The following is a 19,438-nucleotide window of genomic DNA, read 5'->3' on the forward strand; positions in this document are numbered from 1 at the left end:
ATCCCCCCCCCCCGTTACTGCCGGTTGTAAACACATCAATCGTCGACGATGGTGATGGGACAGGGACAAGCATGGCCGACTCGCCCCTGATTGTGGCGATGATAACGCAGTGAAAGTAGCCCCCCCCCCTCCCCCCCTCCCCCCTTCCTCGAGGTCATCTTGTTACCTAAGGTCGTCGCCCCAGAGGCCGCAGCTGTCCTTATCAGGTGGTAGTGGTCTCATTGACCACGTCACTTGTGGTCATCCGCTGCCGAAGCTATGCTCCAGCCATTCTGCGGCATCATGTTTGCCCATGGAACACACATCATCGGTTCCGATTGACTACCTCCTGTCATGTGTGTGAACCATCCCAGTGCCATGTCTATCCAGCTCCGCCATCAGGTTCCTGAAGGTACACCGATCAGTCCCCTTCAACAGCAACAGCTGCATCGGCTACATCGGCTACATCGGCTACATCGGCTACATCGGCTACATCGGCTACATCGGCTACATCGGCTACATCGGCTACATCGGCTACATCGGCTACATCGGCTACATCGGCTACATCGGCTACATCGGCTACATCGGCTACATCGGCTACATCGGCTACATCGGCTACATCGGCTACATCGGCTACATCGGCTACATCGGCTACATCGGCTACATCGGCAACTCTCTGTATCCCATCCACCGACTCCATGATCACACCAGTGTGTCATCTGTGGGTATGAGCCAATGAAGTGAACCCACAATCGCGAGCAAAAGGGTGGGCGACGAGGGCGACGAGGGCGACGAGGGCGACGAGGGCGAGTCGAGCGCCGAGACGGCGGCCCGCCTGCCCTCAACCTCCCTGACCACCCTGGTTGACGCACCCATCCACACTTCACGCACGCTGAGTACGTGTGGGCACATGGGTCGCAGAAGACGGAAGAAGGCAGCGGGCAAGGGCAGCAGGGGCTACGCCACCACCTCGCTGGCTTCGGCGGACAAGACGGACAAGACAGACTCGGCGGTGCCGAAGGCTGTGCAGATCGCATCTGACGTGACGGCTGGGAATGCTGAGCCGCCAGCGGCTGATGACGGCGCGACAGAGCTCGACGAGAAGCGATGTCGGCATCTGGCGACGGTGCGGACAAAGGTGATGCGCCGTAAGCTGCCGCATGCAGCTCTGGACTCGTGCCTCTCGTGTGGCACCCAAGGTGCCGAGCTGTGGATCTGTCTGTGGTGTGCTCAGTTGGGTTGTGGCCGCGCTGCGTCGGGCTGTGCGCTGCAGCACGCCCAGTCAGCGGGAGCAAGCACGTGCTTGTTCTGTCATGCTCGTCGCTGATGGTCTGGTGCTACGGGTGTGATGCAGAGGTTGGGCTGCTTCCCGACCGCGCTCTGCACGAGGCCCGCGCGCTTGTCCGCCGATACGCAGGGCTCGGTGACCACGTCATGGATCCGTCGGCGACTAACAGCGATGTGCAACTGCCTGCAGTCAATGCTGCCCCACCAGCGCTCAAAGGCAAGCGCAACAGCGGTCACGCCCGTTCAGCGCCTGGCAAGATCTCGTGGTGGGACGGTGGCGTCGAGTGCGGCGCCACCAAGGCCAAGCCCAAGGCCAAGCCGCGGCGGAACACCGCCGGCAAGCGCGGCCGACTCAAGGGCGTTGCGCCCGGCATGTGCGGCATCCCCAACATTGGCAACACATGCTTCTTCAACTCGGTCCTGCAGACGCTCGCCCAAATGCCGCCGCTTGTCGCCGGGTTGGTGATCACTCCGCGGCCTGCTGGCATTGCTGGCCTGCTCAGCGACGTGCTGCGGACCATGTGGAAGCCCTCTAGTGGCAGCCCAAACCCACGCAAGCTCTTTGGCGCCATCTGTGGTCTTGCGCCGCAGTTCAGAGGTTTTGGTCAGCAGGATGCCCACGAGCTGTTACGGGTCCTGGTTGATGGCTTGCGCGACGAGTCTGACGTGCGTCCGCCACTAGTGGACACTGTCTGGCGCGGGGAAATGGTCTCGGTAGTCATCTGCGATGTCTGCGCTGTCCCTTCGCTCCGGCGCGAGCCGCTGTACGACATCTCGCTGCCGGTGGGCAAGCCGAGGGCCGCAGCCACCCGCCCCCACTCTGGCTACGTTGCCGGGGCGGGCTACGGCGCCGCGTCCAGCTCGCGCCGTGGTAAGCGCAAGAACAAGCGTAAGAACAAGCGTCGCGGACAAGGGCTGGCTGTCGACGACTGGTACAACCCGCTTGAGTCGGCCATCCCCGATCGCGCTGCAGCCACAGAGCAGGCTGCTGTGCCCGGCCACGATGCGCTCTCGGGCGAGCTCTCCGGCTTTCGCGACGGGACGGGTCCTGACATCGACCACTACGTCGGCCCAGGTGTTGCCGGCTCTGTCAGCTTTCATCGCCTCCCGCCTGAGCTGGCGGCGGCGGCAAGCGCGACGCCAATCACCCTCGAGGGCTGCCTGGCTGCTTTCGCCGCAGTCGAGACGCTCGATGCCGCCAATCGCTACGCCTGCTCCGCATGCACCAAGGCCAAGCTGGGTAGTATCGAGGCCGAGCGCGGCGAGCCGCTCCCGCAGCAGGTCTGGCGCAAACGCCGGGTCTTCCAGACCGCTCTCAAGCAGCTGGTCCTCACACGCCTTCCGCCTGTCCTCATTCTGCATCTGAAGCGGTTCGATCAGTCGCGCGGCCGCATGGCCAAGCTTGGCGCACACGTGGTCTTCCCTCCCATTCTTGACATGGCTCCGTTTGTGGCAAGCGATCTGCCCCACGTCGACGCAGTCGAGCTCGCGCACTCGTCATCCTCTGACAGCTCGGCGTCGAACGATGACGATGACGCCACCGCACATGACGACGCGCCGCTGACCTACGCCCTCGTCGGGATTGTCGTCCACAGCGGCTCACTCCACGGCGGCCACTACGTGGCTTACGTCCGCCACTCGGACGCCATCGCGACCGCGCAGCGAAGGTCCGACTCGAATGCTGCCGATCCAAGTGTCGACAGCGAGCCGAGAACCCGCAGCCAGTGGCTGGCTTGGTTGCACGCCTCGGCCTGGCTGTATGTCTCGGATTCATCGGTCTCACTCTCGAGCCTCGACGACGTGCTGCGGCAGCAGGCGTATCTCCTAGTTTACGAGCGGATTGAGTGTGCGCCCGAGCCTGTACCCGGACCCAATGCTCAGCCGAGCGATGCATCGGAGACTTCCGACGTACCGGACGCCTCATCGCCGGCGCCTGTGACGTGAGTTGGAGCTCGAGGCGATTGTCGGAGCGAGGTCGTTGTCATCATCGTCGTCGTCATCCTGCCCGTCCTCCCCGCCGGTCAATTCGCTCTCCACGAGACCGAGTTCACGGGAGAGGACCGAGATAATGTCGGCAAAGGTCGGACGCGCGGTTGGAACCTCGGCCCAGCACGCCTGCAGCATGTTGGCCCAGAGCCGCGGCATGGACTCGCCGATCGGCGGGCGAAGGCCGGCGGCGAGAACGCCGGCAGCAACCTGTGGCGCGGTGAGGTCGGCAAAGACGGGCGTGCGGGTGACAAGCTCCCACATGGCGATGCCAAAGGCCCAAACATCGGCTGGAGGCCCGTGGTTGCCGCGAAGCGACTCGGGAGCCATGGCCTTGAGCGGACCCACAAACGTCGAACTGGTAGCCTCTCCCACGCTTGAAGCCTCGGCAAGAACCGTCTTGGAGAGCCCAAAGTCGGCGACCTTGATGGAGCCGCGCCCGGTCACCAACAGGTTGCGGAGCGCGAGGTCGCGATGAACGAGCCCCTCGGAATGAATGTGCATCATACCTGATGCCACCTCAAGCGCAATCTGAAACATGCGGTTGGCCGGAATGGTGACCTGGCCGTCGAAGACAAGCTTGTCGAGTGAGCCGCCCGAGCAGTACTCGGTGACCAGGTACAGTTCGCGGATGCCAGTCGGAAGGACAACTCCTGACATGCCCAGAAAGAGCACAATGTTTGGGTGGGCTTTGAGCCCGTGCATCGTCGCCACCTCGCGGAGAAAGGCGGCCATGTGGCGGCCGTCGACGGCAGCACGCAGGCGCTTGACCGCTACGTCGGCGCCGCGCCAGCTCCCCACATACACAACCCCAAACGCACCAGAGCCAATCTGGTCGCCGATGACAAGCTCGCCAAAGTCGAGTTGGGCCGCTCCTGCACTTGCGCCAAAGTCAACATCCTTCAGCTCGCCGTCGCTGCTGCTGCTTCTGGCGCTCGACGGACCGACGCCCGCGAGCTCGCGGCGGATTCGCGCCGCCACCCCGAGCGGGATGCTCGCGCCGCGCGCAAGTTCGGATGTCGAGAGCGCCTCCACTGCAGCGCCGTCGAGTTTCGCAGCGCGAATAGCGTCAACGTGGATGGCAAGCTCGGGCTGGCCGACGCACCACGCCACCACTTGATCAACTGTCCACTTGGCAAGCGGCGCATCGGGCGTCGCCCCCATAGTCACTGATGTGGCGCCTGGCGGCAGTCCAAGCATGGCGGCAGCCTGCGGGCACGGCACGACAGGGTCAAAGTACGCTCCATCGTGCCTGAGGTCGGACCAGGGAATCGGGAGCTCAAAGCCTGCAGTACGGAACTGGGCCTCAGCGAAGAGCGCAAAGGCGCGCTCAAAGGCCGGGAATCGCGTACCGTCCCCGTGCGTCGTCCAGAACGTGCGCGGGTCGCCAGGCCACGCCGGTGGCGGAGTCGGCGACGCCACATCGTCGTGCCGCCACGCCGAGACAGGCACCACAAACGCCGCGAGATCATCGGCCCGCACGCCGGCCAGCGGGGTTGAGAACAGCACTAGGTCGCCATCGTTGGCAGAGAGTGTGACCCAGGCGTAGCCGCCGACTGGCATCAGTTCCGGCGTCGGCGGGATCTGGACTGCGTCCGATGAGCGCGCCAGCGCGTCAGCATGCTCGAGCAGCTGTCCAAAGTCGAGTTGGGCCTTATCACCGACCTTGTGATCGGGCGCCAGACGTGCAACGCCACACTCGGCTGCCAGCACGTCGACGGGCGTTCCGGTCCACGCGTGTGCGTAGGCGATGACATAGGCTGTGAGCAGGGCCAAGTCGAACGGGTACTTGGTCGACTTGTCCATCCAGAACAGTGGATTCGAGCGAAGCGCTCCGGGCGGCCAGCGCGCACCCTCAACGCCGAGGTATGGGTGGAAAAGCCGCCGCCAGAGCTTGGTCAGCCACGGGGCATGGATCCAGGGCAGGATCCGGAACGTGATGGGACGGACGACGTAGTAGGCGGCGACCCGGTCTGCAAGTGTGTGGCGGGGATCAAACGGCGGCACGTCCATGTGTGGTGCCACCTTGGCTGACGACTGAAGCTTGAGGAGAAAGCACTCGTTGGCCAGGCGCAGCTCGCCCGGCTCGGCCACACCATATGCATCGCAGATCGGGTCCAGCACCTCGGGCACCCACATGAGCGGCGTCGTCAGGCCGTGGACGTAGACTATGCCGGACGAGCGCTCTCCAATTGTCAGCGGCTGTCGCACTTTGCGCACACCATCGTAAAACAAAACAGAGTCGTCGTCTGAGAAGAAAGCAGCCCGCTGGCCTGGATCGTGGAGACCGCCGAGCGTCGCCAGTGCTGCCCGCGACACCACACTCCCAGGCGTGGCAAAGTCGAAGATTGACAGCGCGTTCGAGCCCGAGCGTGAGGCGAGAAAGTCGAGATAGAGCTGAAAGTGAGCCTCGACCGTTGCCTTGGCCGCACGCGGCAGCACGTCCGAGACCACCACGTGGCCTTGGGTCCGGAATGCGGCGCGCTGCGCGTCGCTCAGCGCCCGCGCCGGCGGCAGCGTCGGAACCGCAAGCGGCACCCGTGCCGCTGCACTTGCCATCGGCGGCACCGGCGTGCCACCAAGGACGAGGCGGATCCACATCAGGGTCTCGCCCATGACGTTGGCCGAGCTTGGCGAGCCACCGGACCAGAACGACTCTGAGCGGAACGGCGACTTTGCAAGCGGCCGCGGTGCCGACGATAGCAGAGCCGCAGCGAGCGGTGGATGCTGCACATACAACGCAAGAAGGCCATCGCGCATGACATTGACCCGTCGCAGCTTCCATGCCGCCTGCTGCGCCTCGCTCAGCGGGCGCTCGCGGCGGAGCTGGCGGGCGGCAGCAGCGAGCGTCCCAGCCTCGGCAGCATCACGGAGCAGGATCTGGACCGCCGGCACCGTGTCGTACTTGGTAGCTTGAAAGTAGTGCAATGCCGAAGAGTACCTCGCACCGCCGAGTGTAATGGCGATTCGGCATCGCGCCACATCAGGAAACACCGCCGCCACCGCCGCCGCCGCCTTCTCTGGCACCTGTGGCCAAGCCGAGGAGAGAAAGGCCCAGCCATTGACCTTGCTGGTCGCGAAGAACAGCGTGTCGAGAACGAGTCCCTCATCCTCCTCAGCCATCCCACACCTACACTGTCCACACTGCTGACGCCTCCCAGGGGGGGGTAGGCCGGTAAGGCCGCGACGGGGGGGGTGTCGAAGGCATGTCTGTGTGTGCCCCCGTGATCAGTGCGACTTGGCGAGGATTCGATCGGATCGGATCGGGCCGACAGGGAAAATGACTGTTGGAACGATTGACTTGCACGGATCGAAATTGAGTAACACTTTTCTCTCTGTGGTTGAGTGCGTGATCCATCCCAGGTTCGCGACCTCACCACAGCAGACCCGACTTGCCCACACCCGAGACTTTGAACTCTTTGTTGTGTTCTGCAACCAAAGCTTGTGTCGTAGACTTGCTTGCTCACACGCTTACCTTCCCCGTCGTTGAACTTCTCTCTTCCTCTTGACTGAGCAAGGGTAGTTGCCTCGCGGTCTGTGTGTGCCTCCTTTCCCTCTGGACTTGCCTGCCCCTGTGATCCTTCCAAAGGCTTCCATCGGCTGCAAGTGCAAAGGCGACTCGACGGTCTCTCGCACTCTCTCGGCTCGTGCTCTCATCCTGGTCTAGGCACTTTGCCTTTTTTCCGGTTGCACGACAAGCTTGTCTCGTTTGTGGGCAAGTCGGATCTCCCCCCCCTCCCCTTCTCTCTCCTCTCTTCCTCTTCTTTTCGTCTTTGAGGTACTACTGGGCACACGGTGGAAGCCATGTCCAACTCAAAGCACAGCCGTGCTCTCCCTCTGCCGTTATACGTTGCGTTGGCGCGCGAGGCAGCAGCGTTTGCGACTGACCAGCTGGCGCACAGCTCGCAGGTGCGGATGGCGGCGTTCCGGCCGAGCCCGGCGCTCGAGGCCCAGCTTGACCTGGTTGTCGAGCCGCGCGATGCCATGCCGGAGTCGTTTGAAGAGCATTCCGGCAAGCTGATGGTCATGTTTGTGAAGAAGCCATCCGAGCAGCGTGTGGTCCGTGCCAAGGCCTGGGCTTCGCCGCGCGGCTTCAAGTCTCTCAAGAACGAGAACGCTGACATTGCCTCGTCGTACCGCCACCGCCGCGACAAGGCCTGGTCGTACAAGAGCTACCGCAAGCTTGTCGACGCCGGCGATGACGGCGACGGCGTGCCTGCGGTTGTGGTCTTGCATGTCGTCCAGCGGAACGGGGTCTCCGGGACCGGCCGGCTTCCGCCCATGGTGGGGCCATCATCGTCGTCATCGTCGTCGTCGTCGTCGCGGTCGAAGAAGGCTTCGAAGAAGGCCTCCAAGAAGACCTCCAAGAAGAAGTCCCCGCTCCCGCTCCCGCTCCCGCTCCCCATCCCTAGCTGGAGTCGGACCCCGGACGGTCTCCCGCTGCCCGTTCCTCTCCCGGCGCCCGCACTCCCGGCGCCCACACTCCCGGCGCCCGCACTCCCGGCGCCCGCACTGCCGGCGCCCGCACTGCCGGCACCCCAACCGGTGGTCGCCGCCTCGGCCCCGGTCGCTGACATGCTTCCAGTGACCCTGCAGGGTGGGCCGGGCAACCTCGATGTGTTCGAGTTCCCGAGCCTGGATCTCAGCCAGCCTCCAGTGTCGACCATTGATGACGAGGTCCCGATTTCGCCGCGCAGCATGTTCCGCTTTTGCCACATGTCGTCGCCGCCGCCGTCGCCGCCGCCGTCGCCGCCGCCGCCGTCGTCCTCGATGCCACGCCCGCTGGTGCGCGGCCCACTGCCGGAGGGCCTGCTGGAGGCTGCGCGCAAGCCGCTCCGGCCCACCGTCTCGTTGCCTGCGACCGACAAGCTCGACGCTGCTGCGCACGATATGCTGCTCGCACAGGGAATGTCGCCGCGCTCGTTGTCAGACATGGCGCTCGGGCCAGCCAAGGCTGGAGCTTGTCCCGCCGCCTTTCCGCCGCTGGGCATCAAGCCGGTCCACCAGGCGCTCCGCGAGTCCAAGCTCGACCAGCTCGTCGAGGGTTTTGCGACCGCTCGGACTGGCATCCAGTTCCCGCACCGGCGCATGCTCCGCCTTGACCCCACACTCCTGCTCGGTTGCGACGACTCGTCGCTGGGCAACCCCACGAGCCCGCTTGACGCCGGCTCGTGGGCGATGGATGTTGTCCTCTCGCCGCGGCAGTTTTAGCTGCTCGTAGCCCATGTTCTCCGCCCCCCACCCCGCCCTCCTCCTCCTCCTCCTCCTCCTCCTCCGCCTCTTCTCTCCACCGGCTGTTGTCGTCACTCTGTGCTGCCACCCCACCTCCCCGCCCGTCCACTCCATTCCGCTGCCACATCCACACACATACGGACACACACACACGCACACACATGCATCGGCACGTGTCGGTCGTCGGTCGTTGTATCCGCCTCGCCTCGCGGTCGCCAAGAGTGCCCGCGCGCTCCACGCCATCTCCCTGGCGCGGGGTTCGCGGCCTCGTCACTGGTGTGCCTCCGAGCCCGCGCTCATTGTCACCCCCCACTGTAATCTGGACATCATCAAATAAGCGCAATTTTCCAAAGCCTTCCTCTCGTCCCCTCATCTTAACCTCCACCCCACGAGTGGGCCCAACTTTACCTCTACGCCGTGAGTGGGCGAACGACAACCTTGATGTGCGAGAGGCTTGCGGGGTGCGGCCGCGGGCGGGCAGCGTTCGAGTCGCCGGCGGACGGACCGACGGCCGACAGATTCCCCGTCGCCGGCGAAGCAGTGCCGGCGCGGGCGGTGCGGACGGCCGGCGGCGGAGCCGACGAGTCTGCAAACTGGTACAGGACAGCCCAGACCGGGACCAGGAGTGAGACGATGTGAATGGGGACGTAGATAAGAAAGAAGGCCTGGTGGGTCGACGCGTGGTGGCAGACCGGGTGAGTAGGCGAGGCGACAACGGTCTCCATGGCGTAGATCGACCAAGAGAGAGTCACGGTACTTGCCGAGAGATAGATGACAATGAGCGAGAAGAGCTTGATCTTCTTCTTGCGGATCAGCGCCGCTGCGGCAGCAATGTGCGGCGGCAGATCGGTGCGGGTCAGCGGCCGCGATCGCGGCGAGGCCTCGGACGAGACTGTCGAGTACGGGCTGCGGCTGATGCGTCGACCGGGAAGCAGCGGAGCCGCCGGCCCACCCTCTCCAACGGAAGAAGCCACAAAATCGCCGGCCTCGGCGTTGTTGATCGACTGCCGCGAGGTCGGCACAGCCAGCGCGCTGTCCCCACCCTGCTGCGCCCGGCGATGCCACGCGGCAACGGCCTTGCGGACAGCGGCAGCCTCCATGCGGTTGAGAGCACGGAAGACCGGAAGCGAGAAGAGGAAAAAGGTGAAGCAGAGCGCAAAGGCAACAACCGAGTTGATAAGCCACGGGTAGGTCTCGCAGGCAGCGGCGTGGTGAAAGACCGAAGTCTGCGAGAGGGCCAAGACGATCGTGATGGCGGTCCAGATGGCAGCGGCAACGGGATTGAGCAGGCGCAAGAGCGAGCGACGGGCCTTGTACACGGTAGCAAAGAACTTGAGATAAAAGTATGTGACAAAGAAGGGGATGAGAATCATGGCGTAGGCCAGAACGTTGTCCAGCCTTCGGTTGACGACCCGTGAGAAGGAGTACGAGTATCTGATGGCGGCGAGAGAGCAGACGACTTCAGCCAAGCCAAGCAGAATGAGTTGATGCAACTGAGAGCGACCTTGTCGTTGCCAGAGCGTTCTTCTTGCTGCCTTGAAGGCGAGAACAACCAAAGTGATCAGCCCTGTCGCAGCCGAGAGCGCCGCCATGGTGGCTACCCTTGCACACTCCCATACCAGTTCCTTGTCCGGACCATGATGAAAGCACGACGCCTGGTCGCCAAACACCGCAAACGGCATGTGCCTACAACTCCCGCCACCACAGCCCCTGTACTTTCCCTCCCCCCTCCAGTCTCACACGGCGAGGAGTGATACCTTGTCCGTCCGCCTCGGTACCTGTCCGTCTCGTGACGCGCGACGGACGCCCACTCATTGGCTGCATCCAGCCACGCTCTGCTTTTTCACGGCGGCGTCACGGCAAAAAGATACGGCATCGGTGATGTCGATGACAGGGAAGACGTCGGCGGCAGCCATGAGTATAACCTTGCTCTCTCAGCTGAGCGTTGCTTAGTCCTTGTTGTGGCAAGAGATTTCTGCTCTGTGTGGGGGCTTTACCAAGCTTGCAGGGGGGATGGCACAGGTGGAAAGTCCCAGTACCTCATGCAGTGCCAATTTGATGTCGCCGAACTCCGCATCCGAATCAGCACCGAACAATGTCGGCGAAACCAGCGCGTCAGCCCGACGACTCCTACTTGTTCCGCAATCGAGGGCATCATCCAAAGCACCATCACGGGCACGGCGAACAAGATCAGCAACCGCTCCATGACATCGATCAGAGTCAATCAAGTTTTCATCATTCTTCCATCCACCACCCAAGACACCAGCGATCTCTACCGTCAGTCCGGACAGCGACTTTGACGCAATCAACCCAGACGGTTTGCCTGTGTGTGTGTGTGTGTGGTTGGGGGCTCGAACAAGGGCACGCACGATCAACGACGCGGAGAGGCAGATGAGAACATGCTGGAGTAGGAGATACTCAACTCCACCCCCCCCCCCTCCCCCCCCCCCCCACCCACACACACATAGAGTTACACCCCTCCCAATCTCTGCCACTCTCCCCCTCCCCTCGTGTACCATGTCTCGCTCCCTCGTCGCTTCCCTGCCCGCTGCGGCTGCGTCGGCGGTGGTGGTCATGGTGGTCATGGCGTCTGTGGCCATGACAACCGCAGCACCAGTCCCGTCTCTGACGCCAGCTACGGCTACGGCGAGCATCGATCTTGGCGCCACCTTTCCCTTTGTCACCACTTTCTCTAATGCAGGCTCGCTTCCTCCGGGGTATGGACCTCGCATCCTCTATCAATACCCGCCGGAACTCACGCCGCCATCAAGCTACGATTATGGAGGCAACGCTCTCGATGTTCTCCTCTCCACTACCTTGACTGCTCCATCGCCATGCATACCCCATCCAGTTGATCCGCCTCCAGCTACGCTCTGTGGCCTGCCTGGGGAAGTGGTGCATCTCGTTGCTCTGCCCTTTGCCTCGTTTGTCCCGTCACAACCGCCGGTCGACGTCACCGCTCTCGGTGCAGCCGTCCTTGCTGCCAACGGAGGCGCTCCAGGCTCGCCTGTCGTCATCACTACGACCCCGTACTTTGCCGACGGCACTGACCCAACAACTTCGACTGATCCTCCCATCGCTGGAGCCGCTACCACGCTCACAGTCACTCCGCGCGACGTCGAGGTCACCGCACGGCTCTCTGCTGCCTCTTGGACTCTCGGTCCATCTGCGCCGCAGACCTACACCGTCGCTGTAGACGTGCCCGATGGTGTTGTCACAGGCTCACTCAACATCACAATACCGCTCCCGGCAGGTCTAGTTCTCACTGGCCCGCCCACTGCCTCGGCGGGCGTGGTCACGTCGGCGCCGACCGTCTCAGGCGTACCTCTCGACGGCACTCACGTCGCCATCATTGTCGAGGCTGGCAATATCGTCGGCACCCCTGGCGGTCCAGAATTCACGCTCATCGTTCCATTTGCCGTCGACTGCATTGACGGCTCCGGTCTGCCTTGGCTTGACCCTGAGAGCTCGGTCGATGCAGCGTCGATTGTCTTCCCAGACCCGCGTGCAGATCTCGCGTCGTCGAGCTCAATTGTGGCTGCCGGTCCGTCGGCTACGCTCGAGTCGCTCATCCTCCGTGCGCCAACACCAGCCATCAGCACTGACGTTGGTGCTACAGGCGTCACACCCGGCGATATTCTCGCCTCGGTCTTCACCTTTGACGTCTCGGACTGCGTTGCTCTCGAGCTTGACATCGACGCCACCATTGCCGACGGCGTCAGCTATGTCCCTTCGCCGCCGCCGACGCTCTCTCTTGACGGCGGCGCCACAACATCGCCGCTTGCATCCGGGCCCAATGGCCTCTCAGTCGACATCTCTCGCATTGGCAACGACGCCAATCCAGCAACCGATGGCACGACTAGCTTCGCGTACAACCTCACCGACGCTCTCGCTGTGCTAGGCGCGTCGTCTGCCGGTTTCATCCCGGGGCCGGTCACTGGCGGTTCCCTTGTCACCTCGGTTCAGGTGGCCACCACGTACACAGATTCTCCCGTCTCCGGCGGCCGCCTTGCCCCGGGTGACACGCTCACTCTCGCCTCGACAGCTGTTTTCCGCATTGTCAACGCTTCCACTGGTGCCCCGCGCTCGCCGTGGCTTCCGGGTGGCAATCCAGGGTGGACGACTTCGGTGCGAACAACAGCCATCTCCGAAACCGCGCTGTACGCGGCCAACGATGTTGTTTGTTACCCGTGCACCTCGCTCTCGACGCTCGCCCCAGGCTCAAACATCACGTTTTCGATGCGCTACACAGTGCCGATGGGGGTCTCGCCGTCGCTCGACTTGGTGGCTTACCTGCCGACTCCAGTGTTTGACACGTCGGTGCTGGCAAGCTCGCCGTACCTCGCATCAGCCGTGCCGTCGGCCCTCCCGCCCCCGCTTGGAGGCTTCCAGCTCGGCCCGTTTGACTCGATGTACAACGGCGGCATAGGCGCCGACGCCGTGCCCAACGTCACCGTGGATGCGTCCAACGTCGTCACTTTTTCATTCCCTTACATGGAGCTCAACACAACCGGCGAGTACGAGATCAACGTCCTGGTTACCGTTGCCGTTGGCACGACCCCACTGCCGGATCTTTCTCCATTCCTCATTGTGACCCAGTCGTCGTCAGGAGCCTCATTCTCGTCGACAGACCTCTCCGTGCGGTTTGGTGAGCCAGAGCTTGTCCTCCACAAGGGCATCCTTGGTGTTGATGATGGCACGCCGATCAAGGCAGCTCACTTTGCTGGCGCCGTGCCGGCAACGCCGGGTTTGCCCAGCCCTGACCCGGCCACAGTGCGCGCGGCTGCAGCCAATCCGAGCAATGCATGCTCTCTGCTCTCTGCGGGCATGGCCGTCACTTCAGGTGACGTTGCGGCGAGCCCGCTCGACACCGCTGGCCTTGTGGATCTCGACGCCGGTGATCTTGTTGTCTTTGCCATTGTTGTCGAGAACGTCGGCCACGCACACGCCTACGACGTCCGGTTGAGTGACGGGCTCCCGGCCGATTTTGAGCTGGTCGCCGAGTGCGTGCTTGCATCCGACGGCTCCGCCTTCCCACACACCGGCTCACTGTTTGGGCCGAGTGGCATCGAGCTGGCCGACTCGATCACCGCCGGGGCGCTCCGCCAGGGTCGGGACCTCAACTCGACGCTTGCGACCGACGGGTCCAACATCGCGGTTGCGCTCGTGGTAGCACGCGCCAGCAACACCACATGTCCAGGAGATGCTCCCCAACCCGGTGCGGCGGCTGCGGTCACGCGCTACTCAAACAGCGAGGGTGGCGGCAATTTTATCGGCAATGTTGTGTCCTCGCTCTCTGCATCAAGTGGTCCACTCGCGCTCCGCACCCCAACCGCAGTCATCGCGCTTGTGTCGACCTCGCTGCCCGAAACAAGTGGGCTAGAGGTTACCGCTGGCGAGATGGTGATCGTTGAGCTCGTACTTAGCCCGTTTGAGGGCACGCTTCCGGCCATGGTCAGCTACTTTACCGGGGGTGGGTCGGCCAACTCGGTTGTCGAGTCGGCTTCACTGCTGGCAGGCCCGGGTCTCGATCACATGGGCCTCACTCCCGCCACAGCAGCTGGTGCTCTCGCGGGCAACCAGTTTGGGCCAGTCGAGCTGTTCAACCGTGGTGACAACGTGCTCAATGGATCGGATGTTGTGGCATTGTCAGCGCAGCTCCGTGTGGTGTCGAGCTTGACCACGGCCACGTTTGCCATCACTGGCGTTTTTGACTACAAGCCTAGCTTGGCAGGGCCAGCAACCGATGGTATTGTGTTCACCGTAGTCGCGCCATCATTGACGGTTGCACTCGATGTGCCGAGCGGATTCGTCGATGCCAACGACGTGATTCCGGTTGTGGTCACCATCGACGATGCGGTAGCATCGAGTGGACCAGCCTACGAAACTTTGGTGACTGTTACCGTTGATGCCAAGCTCGCGCTCAACTCGCTGCTTGGCGGATGGCCGGCGGCCAACGTTACTCTGGTCTCGCCGCAGATCGCTCTGGTTGCACTCGGAACGCGTTTGCCGTCGGACCCGCCAGTTGTGTTGACGCTCAATGCTACCGTGGCAAACAACGTGAACGCCACGGAGGCGCTCGCGCTCTCCGTCCAACTTGACTATCTTTCCGCGCCAAACGCGTCTGTGGCTACACCTTATTTGGCGACGGCGACTGGAATGCTGACCGTCGGACAGCCAGAGGCTGTGTCAATCGTCTACGACGGCTCTTCTGAGGCGACGACCGTTCCGCCTGCGACTGCCATCGGTGAGACTGTGGCGTTTTCTGGTCTGATTCGTGTGCACGAGGGTGTGACATCGTCGATGAGTCTTGTGGTCTCTAGCACGTGCATCACTACCATCGACACAGCTGCTGTTTGGTTCGACGAGACTGTATTGTCTGCTAGCGATGCTGTGTCAGGCACGCTTGCCTCTGCCGGATCCATTTTCCTTGGCGACGTGACCAACACCGCGGACAATGCCGTAGACACACGTGACGAGCTCGTAATCAACGGGACGCTACATCTGGTGGACGCTGGAGGCAACACCAACAATGACGCTTGCGACGTCGTTGCAACTGCGTCTTGGGTGCCTGACTCGGGTGTGCCATCCAGCTCTGTGGCTTTATTCGCCGTCGATGTGGTGGAGCCCATACTGGCGGCATCGCTGACGATGTCCCCGAGTACAGGTGATGCCGGTAACTGGGTGACTGTCAGTGCCTCGGTTGCTCACGTTGGCGGCTCGCGGTCGTCGGCGCACAATCTCACCTTGGTGGTTGCATTGCCGCATCAGCTTGAGCTGGTGCCCAGAAGCGCGGTGGTGTCGGCCCCAGGCGCTCCAGATGTTCAAGTTGTCTTTTTCAATGCCACGCATGTTGTGGCCGAGGTGGGGCGGCTAGATGGGCCGCCAGCGGCAGCAGCCAGTCTTCTCTTCATGTCGGTGATCACCAATTCGTCGCTGCCTGCATCTGTTGGGACGGCCACCGTTGCAGCCACTTATCATTCCGTGTCGCATGCTTCCACAAGGCGTCGCTACGAGGCGGTAGACTCTGCCGTGCTGTCTGTCGTTTCGCCGACTGATGCGCGGATGGCCACATTGTCGACATCTCTCACCGAAACAGGACTTTCGCAGCACGACATGACCAACTGGGATCTTGCTGTTGGCGAGACAGCCGACGTCAACACGACCGTGGTGCTGTCTGAGGGCACGATGCCACTCACGGTCTCGGTCGACTTTGGTCTTGCCGCTGGTCGCGTCGAGATCGTCCACACCGAGGTTATTGCGCTCGGGGCTTCGATCTCAGGCTCGGCGCTCAGTCTGGGTGCAGCAGCCTCGGCAACCACAACCGACACGGCGACATACGCGTTTGGCACCATCACCAATACCGGCGACAACGTCCTTGACGCTGGCGATAGCGTTGTGGTTCTGACCCGCGTCCGTGCTCTTGACGTCCCGGTCAACGTCGATGGCACTGCCATCAGCGCAGCCTCGACTGCTGACTTTGGCTCAGGCACGCTTGTTGCAAGCGAGTCGTTCGATGTGGTGGCCCCACTCCTCACGTTCGACCTCGCTCAGTCGATCACGACTGGTGACGCTGGCGACAATGTGACCTTCACCGTCACGGTCGACCATGCTGGTGCGTCGACGGCGGCGGCGTATGCGCTCAACGCTACGTCACTGTTCAACATCGAGTACGCCCTGTTCTCGGGCTCGGTCACCACCACCTCTGGTACTGTTGTATCTGGCAACAATGCCGGTGATGCGTCGGTCCATGTCCTCATCCCGACGTTCGATCTGGGGACTGGCCCTATCACCATCACGTACGTCGCGGCGCTGACAGACTTTGTCTCGCCGCATCAGACGACGTGGCACGCATCTGCGCTCGAGTATGGCACCTCGCCGGAGGCTGCTGTTGCACGCACCCTTGCAACAGCCGACAATGAGACGATTGTTGTTGATGACCCCTACGAGGCACGCATGGCTACGCTTGCGACCTCTCTTCCGGGATCTGGCCTTGCAGAGCACGTCGCCACGGCGTGGGACCTGTCCATCGGCGAGACAGCCGACGTCAATACGACCGTGGTGCTGTCTGAGGGCACGATGCCACTCACGGTCTCGGTCGACTTTGGTCTTGCCGCTGGTCGCGTCGAGATCGTCCACACCGAGGTTGCTGCGCTCGGGGCTTCGATCTCAGGCTCGGCGCTCAGTCTGGGTGCAGCAGCCTCGGCAACCACAACCGACACGGCGACATACGCGTTTGGCACCATCACCAATACCGGCGACAACGTCCTTGACGCTGGCGATAGCGTTGTGGTTCTGACCCGCGTCCGTGCTCTTGACGTCCCGGTCAACGTCGACGGCACTGCCATCAGCGCAGCTTCGACTGTTGACTTTGGCTCGTCGTCCCTCACTGCAAGCGAGTCGTTCGATGTGGTGGCCCCACTCCTCACGTTCGACCTCGCTCAGTCGATCACGACTGGTGACGCTGGCGACAATGTGACCTTCACCGTCACGGTCGACCACGCTGGTGCGTCGACGGCGGCGGCGTATGCGCTCAACGCTACGTCACTGTTCAACATCGAGTACGCCCTGTTCTCGGGCTCGGTCACCACCACCTCTGGTACTGTTGTATCTGGCAACAATGCCGGTGATGCGTCGGTCCATGTCCTCATCCCGACGTTCGATCTGGGGACTGGCCCTATCACCATCACGTACGTCGCGGCGCTGACAGACTTTGTCTCGCCGCATCAGACGACGTGGCACGCATCTGCGCTCGAGTATGGCACCTCGCCGGAGGCTGCTGTTGCACGCACCCTTGCAACAGCCGACAATGAGACGATTGTTGTTGATGACCCCTACGAGGCACGCATGGCTACGCTTGCGACCTCTCTTCCGGGATCTGGCCTTGCAGAGCACGTCGCCACGGCGTGGGACCTGTCCATCGGCGAGACAGCCGACGTCAATACGACCGTGGTGCTGTCTGAGGGCACGATGCCACTCACGGTCTCGGTCGACTTTGGTCTTGCCGCTGGTCGCGTCGAGATCGTCCACACCGAGGTTGCTGCGCTCGGGGCTTCGATCTCAGGCTCGGCGCTCAGTCTGGGTGCAGCAGCCTCGGCAACCACAACCGACACGGCGACATACGCGTTTGGCACCATCACCAATACCGGCGACAACGTCCTTGACGCTGGCGATAGCGTTGTGGTTCTGACCCGCGTCCGTGCTCTTGACGTCCCGGTCAACGTCGACGGCACTGCCATCAGCGCAGCTTCGACTGTTGACTTTGGCTCGTCGTCCCTCACTGCAAGCGAGTCGTTCGATGTGGTGGCCCCACTCCTCACGTTCGACCTCGCTCAGTCGATCACGACTGGTGACGCTGGCGACAATGTGACCTTCACCGTCACGGTCGACCACGCTGGTGCGTCGACGGCGGCGGCGTATGCGCTCAACGCTACGTCACTGTTCAACATCGAGTACGCCCTGTTCTCGGGCTCGGTCACCACCACCTCTGGTACTGTTGTATCTGGCAACAATGCCGGTGATGCGTCGGTCCATGTCCTCATCCCGACGTTCGATCTGGGGACTGGCCCTATCACCATCACGTACGTCGCGGCGCTGACAGACTTTGTCTCGCCGCATCAGACGACGTGGCACGCATCTGCGCTCGAGTATGGCACCTCGCCGGAGGCTGCTGTTGCACGCACCCTTGCAACAGCCGACAATGAGACGATTGTCGTTGATGACCCCTACGAGGCGCGTATGGCTACGTTGTCGACATCTCTCACCGAAACAGGACTTTCGCAGCACGGCATGACCAACTGGGATCTTGCTGTTGGCGAGACAGCCGACGTCAACACGACCGTGGTGCTGTCTGAGGGCACGATGCCACTCACGGTCTCGGTCGACTTTGGTCTCGCTGCTGGTCGCGTCGAGATCGTCCACACCGAGGTTGCTGCGCTCGGGGCTTCGATCTCAGGCTCGGCGCTCAGTCTGGGTGCAGCAGCCTCGGCAACCACAACCGACACGGCGACATACGCGTTTGGCACCATCACCAATACCGGCGACAACGTCCTTGACGCTGGCGATAGCGTTGTGGTTCTGACCCGCGTCCGTGCTCTTGACGTCCCGGTCAACGTCGACGGCACTGCCATCAGCGCAGCTTCGACTGTTGACTTTGGCTCGTCGTCCCTCACTGCAAGCGAGTCGTTCGATGTGGTGGCCCCACTCCTCACGTTCGACCTCGCTCAGTCGATCACGACTGGTGACGCTGGCGACAATGTGACCTTCACCGTCACGGTCGACCATGCTGGTGCGTCGACGGCGGCGGCGTATGCGCTCAACGCTACGTCACTGTTCAACATCGAGTACGCCCTGTTCTCGGGCTCGGTCACCACCACCTCTGGTACTGTTGTATCTGGCAACAATGCCGGTGATGCGTCGGTCCATGTCCTCATCCCGACGTTCGATCTGGGGACTGGCCCTATCACCATCACGTACGTCGCGGCGCTGACAGACTTTGTCTCGCCGCATCAGACGACGTGGCACGCATCTGCGCTCGAGTATGGCACCTCGCCGGAGGCTGCTGTTGCACGCACCCTTGCAACAGCCGACAATGAGACGATTGTCGTTGATGACCCCTACGAGGCGCGTATGGCTACGTTGTCGACATCTCTCACCGAGACAGGACTTTCGCAGCACGACATGACCAACTGGGATCTTGCTGTTGGCGAGACAGCCGACGTCAACACGACCGTGGTGCTGTCTGAGGGCACGATGCCACTCACGGTCTCGGTCGACTTTGGTCTTGCCGCTGGTCGCGTCGAGATCGTCCACACCGAGGTTGCTGCGCTCGGGGCTTCGATCTCAGGCTCGGCGCTCAGTCTGGGTGCAGCAGCCTCGGCACCCACAACCGACACGGCGACATCCGTTTGGCACCATCACAATACCGGCGAACACGTCCTTGGACGCCGGCGAT

General features: G+C 62.7%; 5 protein-coding genes across 5 annotated transcripts in view; 3 read left to right on the forward strand and 2 right to left on the reverse strand.

Annotated features, from left to right (window-relative positions):
* Positions 1–1,305: 1,305 nt before the first annotated feature.
* On the forward strand, positions 1,306–3,219 carry AMSG_02017 (ubiquitin carboxyl-terminal hydrolase 16; the record flags this gene model as incomplete). The annotated part of the gene is made up of 1 exon (XM_013905596.1): positions 1,306–3,219. The coding sequence occupies one exon, from the start codon at positions 1,306–1,308 to the stop codon at positions 3,208–3,210; it is 1,905 nt and encodes a 634-aa protein (XP_013761050.1). The 3' UTR covers positions 3,211–3,219.
* A 68-nt stretch (positions 3,220–3,287) lies between these two features.
* On the reverse strand, positions 3,288–6,375 carry AMSG_02018 (TKL protein kinase; the record flags this gene model as incomplete). The annotated part of the gene is made up of 2 exons (XM_013905597.1): positions 3,288–3,295; positions 3,318–6,375. 2 exons carry the CDS (start codon positions 6,373–6,375, stop codon positions 3,288–3,290), a joined length of 3,066 nt encoding a protein of 1,021 aa, XP_013761051.1.
* A 186-nt stretch (positions 6,376–6,561) lies between these two features.
* Positions 6,562–8,836, forward strand: AMSG_02019 (uncharacterized protein). Its single transcript, XM_013905598.1, has one exon. The coding sequence runs from the start codon at positions 7,057–7,059 to the stop codon at positions 8,461–8,463; it is 1,407 nt and encodes a 468-aa protein (XP_013761052.1). The 5' UTR covers positions 6,562–7,056; the 3' UTR covers positions 8,464–8,836.
* A 58-nt stretch (positions 8,837–8,894) lies between these two features.
* Positions 8,895–10,236, reverse strand: AMSG_02020 (uncharacterized protein; the record flags this gene model as incomplete). The annotated part of the gene is made up of 1 exon (XM_013905599.1): positions 8,895–10,236. The coding sequence occupies exon 1, from the start codon at positions 10,164–10,166 to the stop codon at positions 8,895–8,897; it is 1,272 nt and encodes a 423-aa protein (XP_013761053.1). The 5' UTR covers positions 10,167–10,236.
* Positions 10,237–11,179: 943 nt separating this feature from the next.
* The window catches only part of AMSG_11683 (uncharacterized protein), a gene marked incomplete at both ends in the record, with an annotated part of 17,720 nt that continues 9,461 nt past the window's right edge, over positions 11,180–19,438 (forward strand). The window contains 2 exons of the mRNA XM_013905768.1: positions 11,180–11,201; positions 11,378–19,342. Of these exons, the coding sequence (XP_013761222.1) occupies positions 11,180–11,201; positions 11,378–19,342 (7,987 nt within the window). The remainder of the gene's footprint in view (positions 11,202–11,377; positions 19,343–19,438) is intronic.

The sequence above is a fragment of the Thecamonas trahens genome (assembly GCF_000142905.1).
Source record: "Thecamonas trahens ATCC 50062 unplaced genomic scaffold supercont1.8, whole genome shotgun sequence".
Classification (NCBI taxonomy): Eukaryota; order Apusomonadida; family Apusomonadidae; genus Thecamonas; species Thecamonas trahens.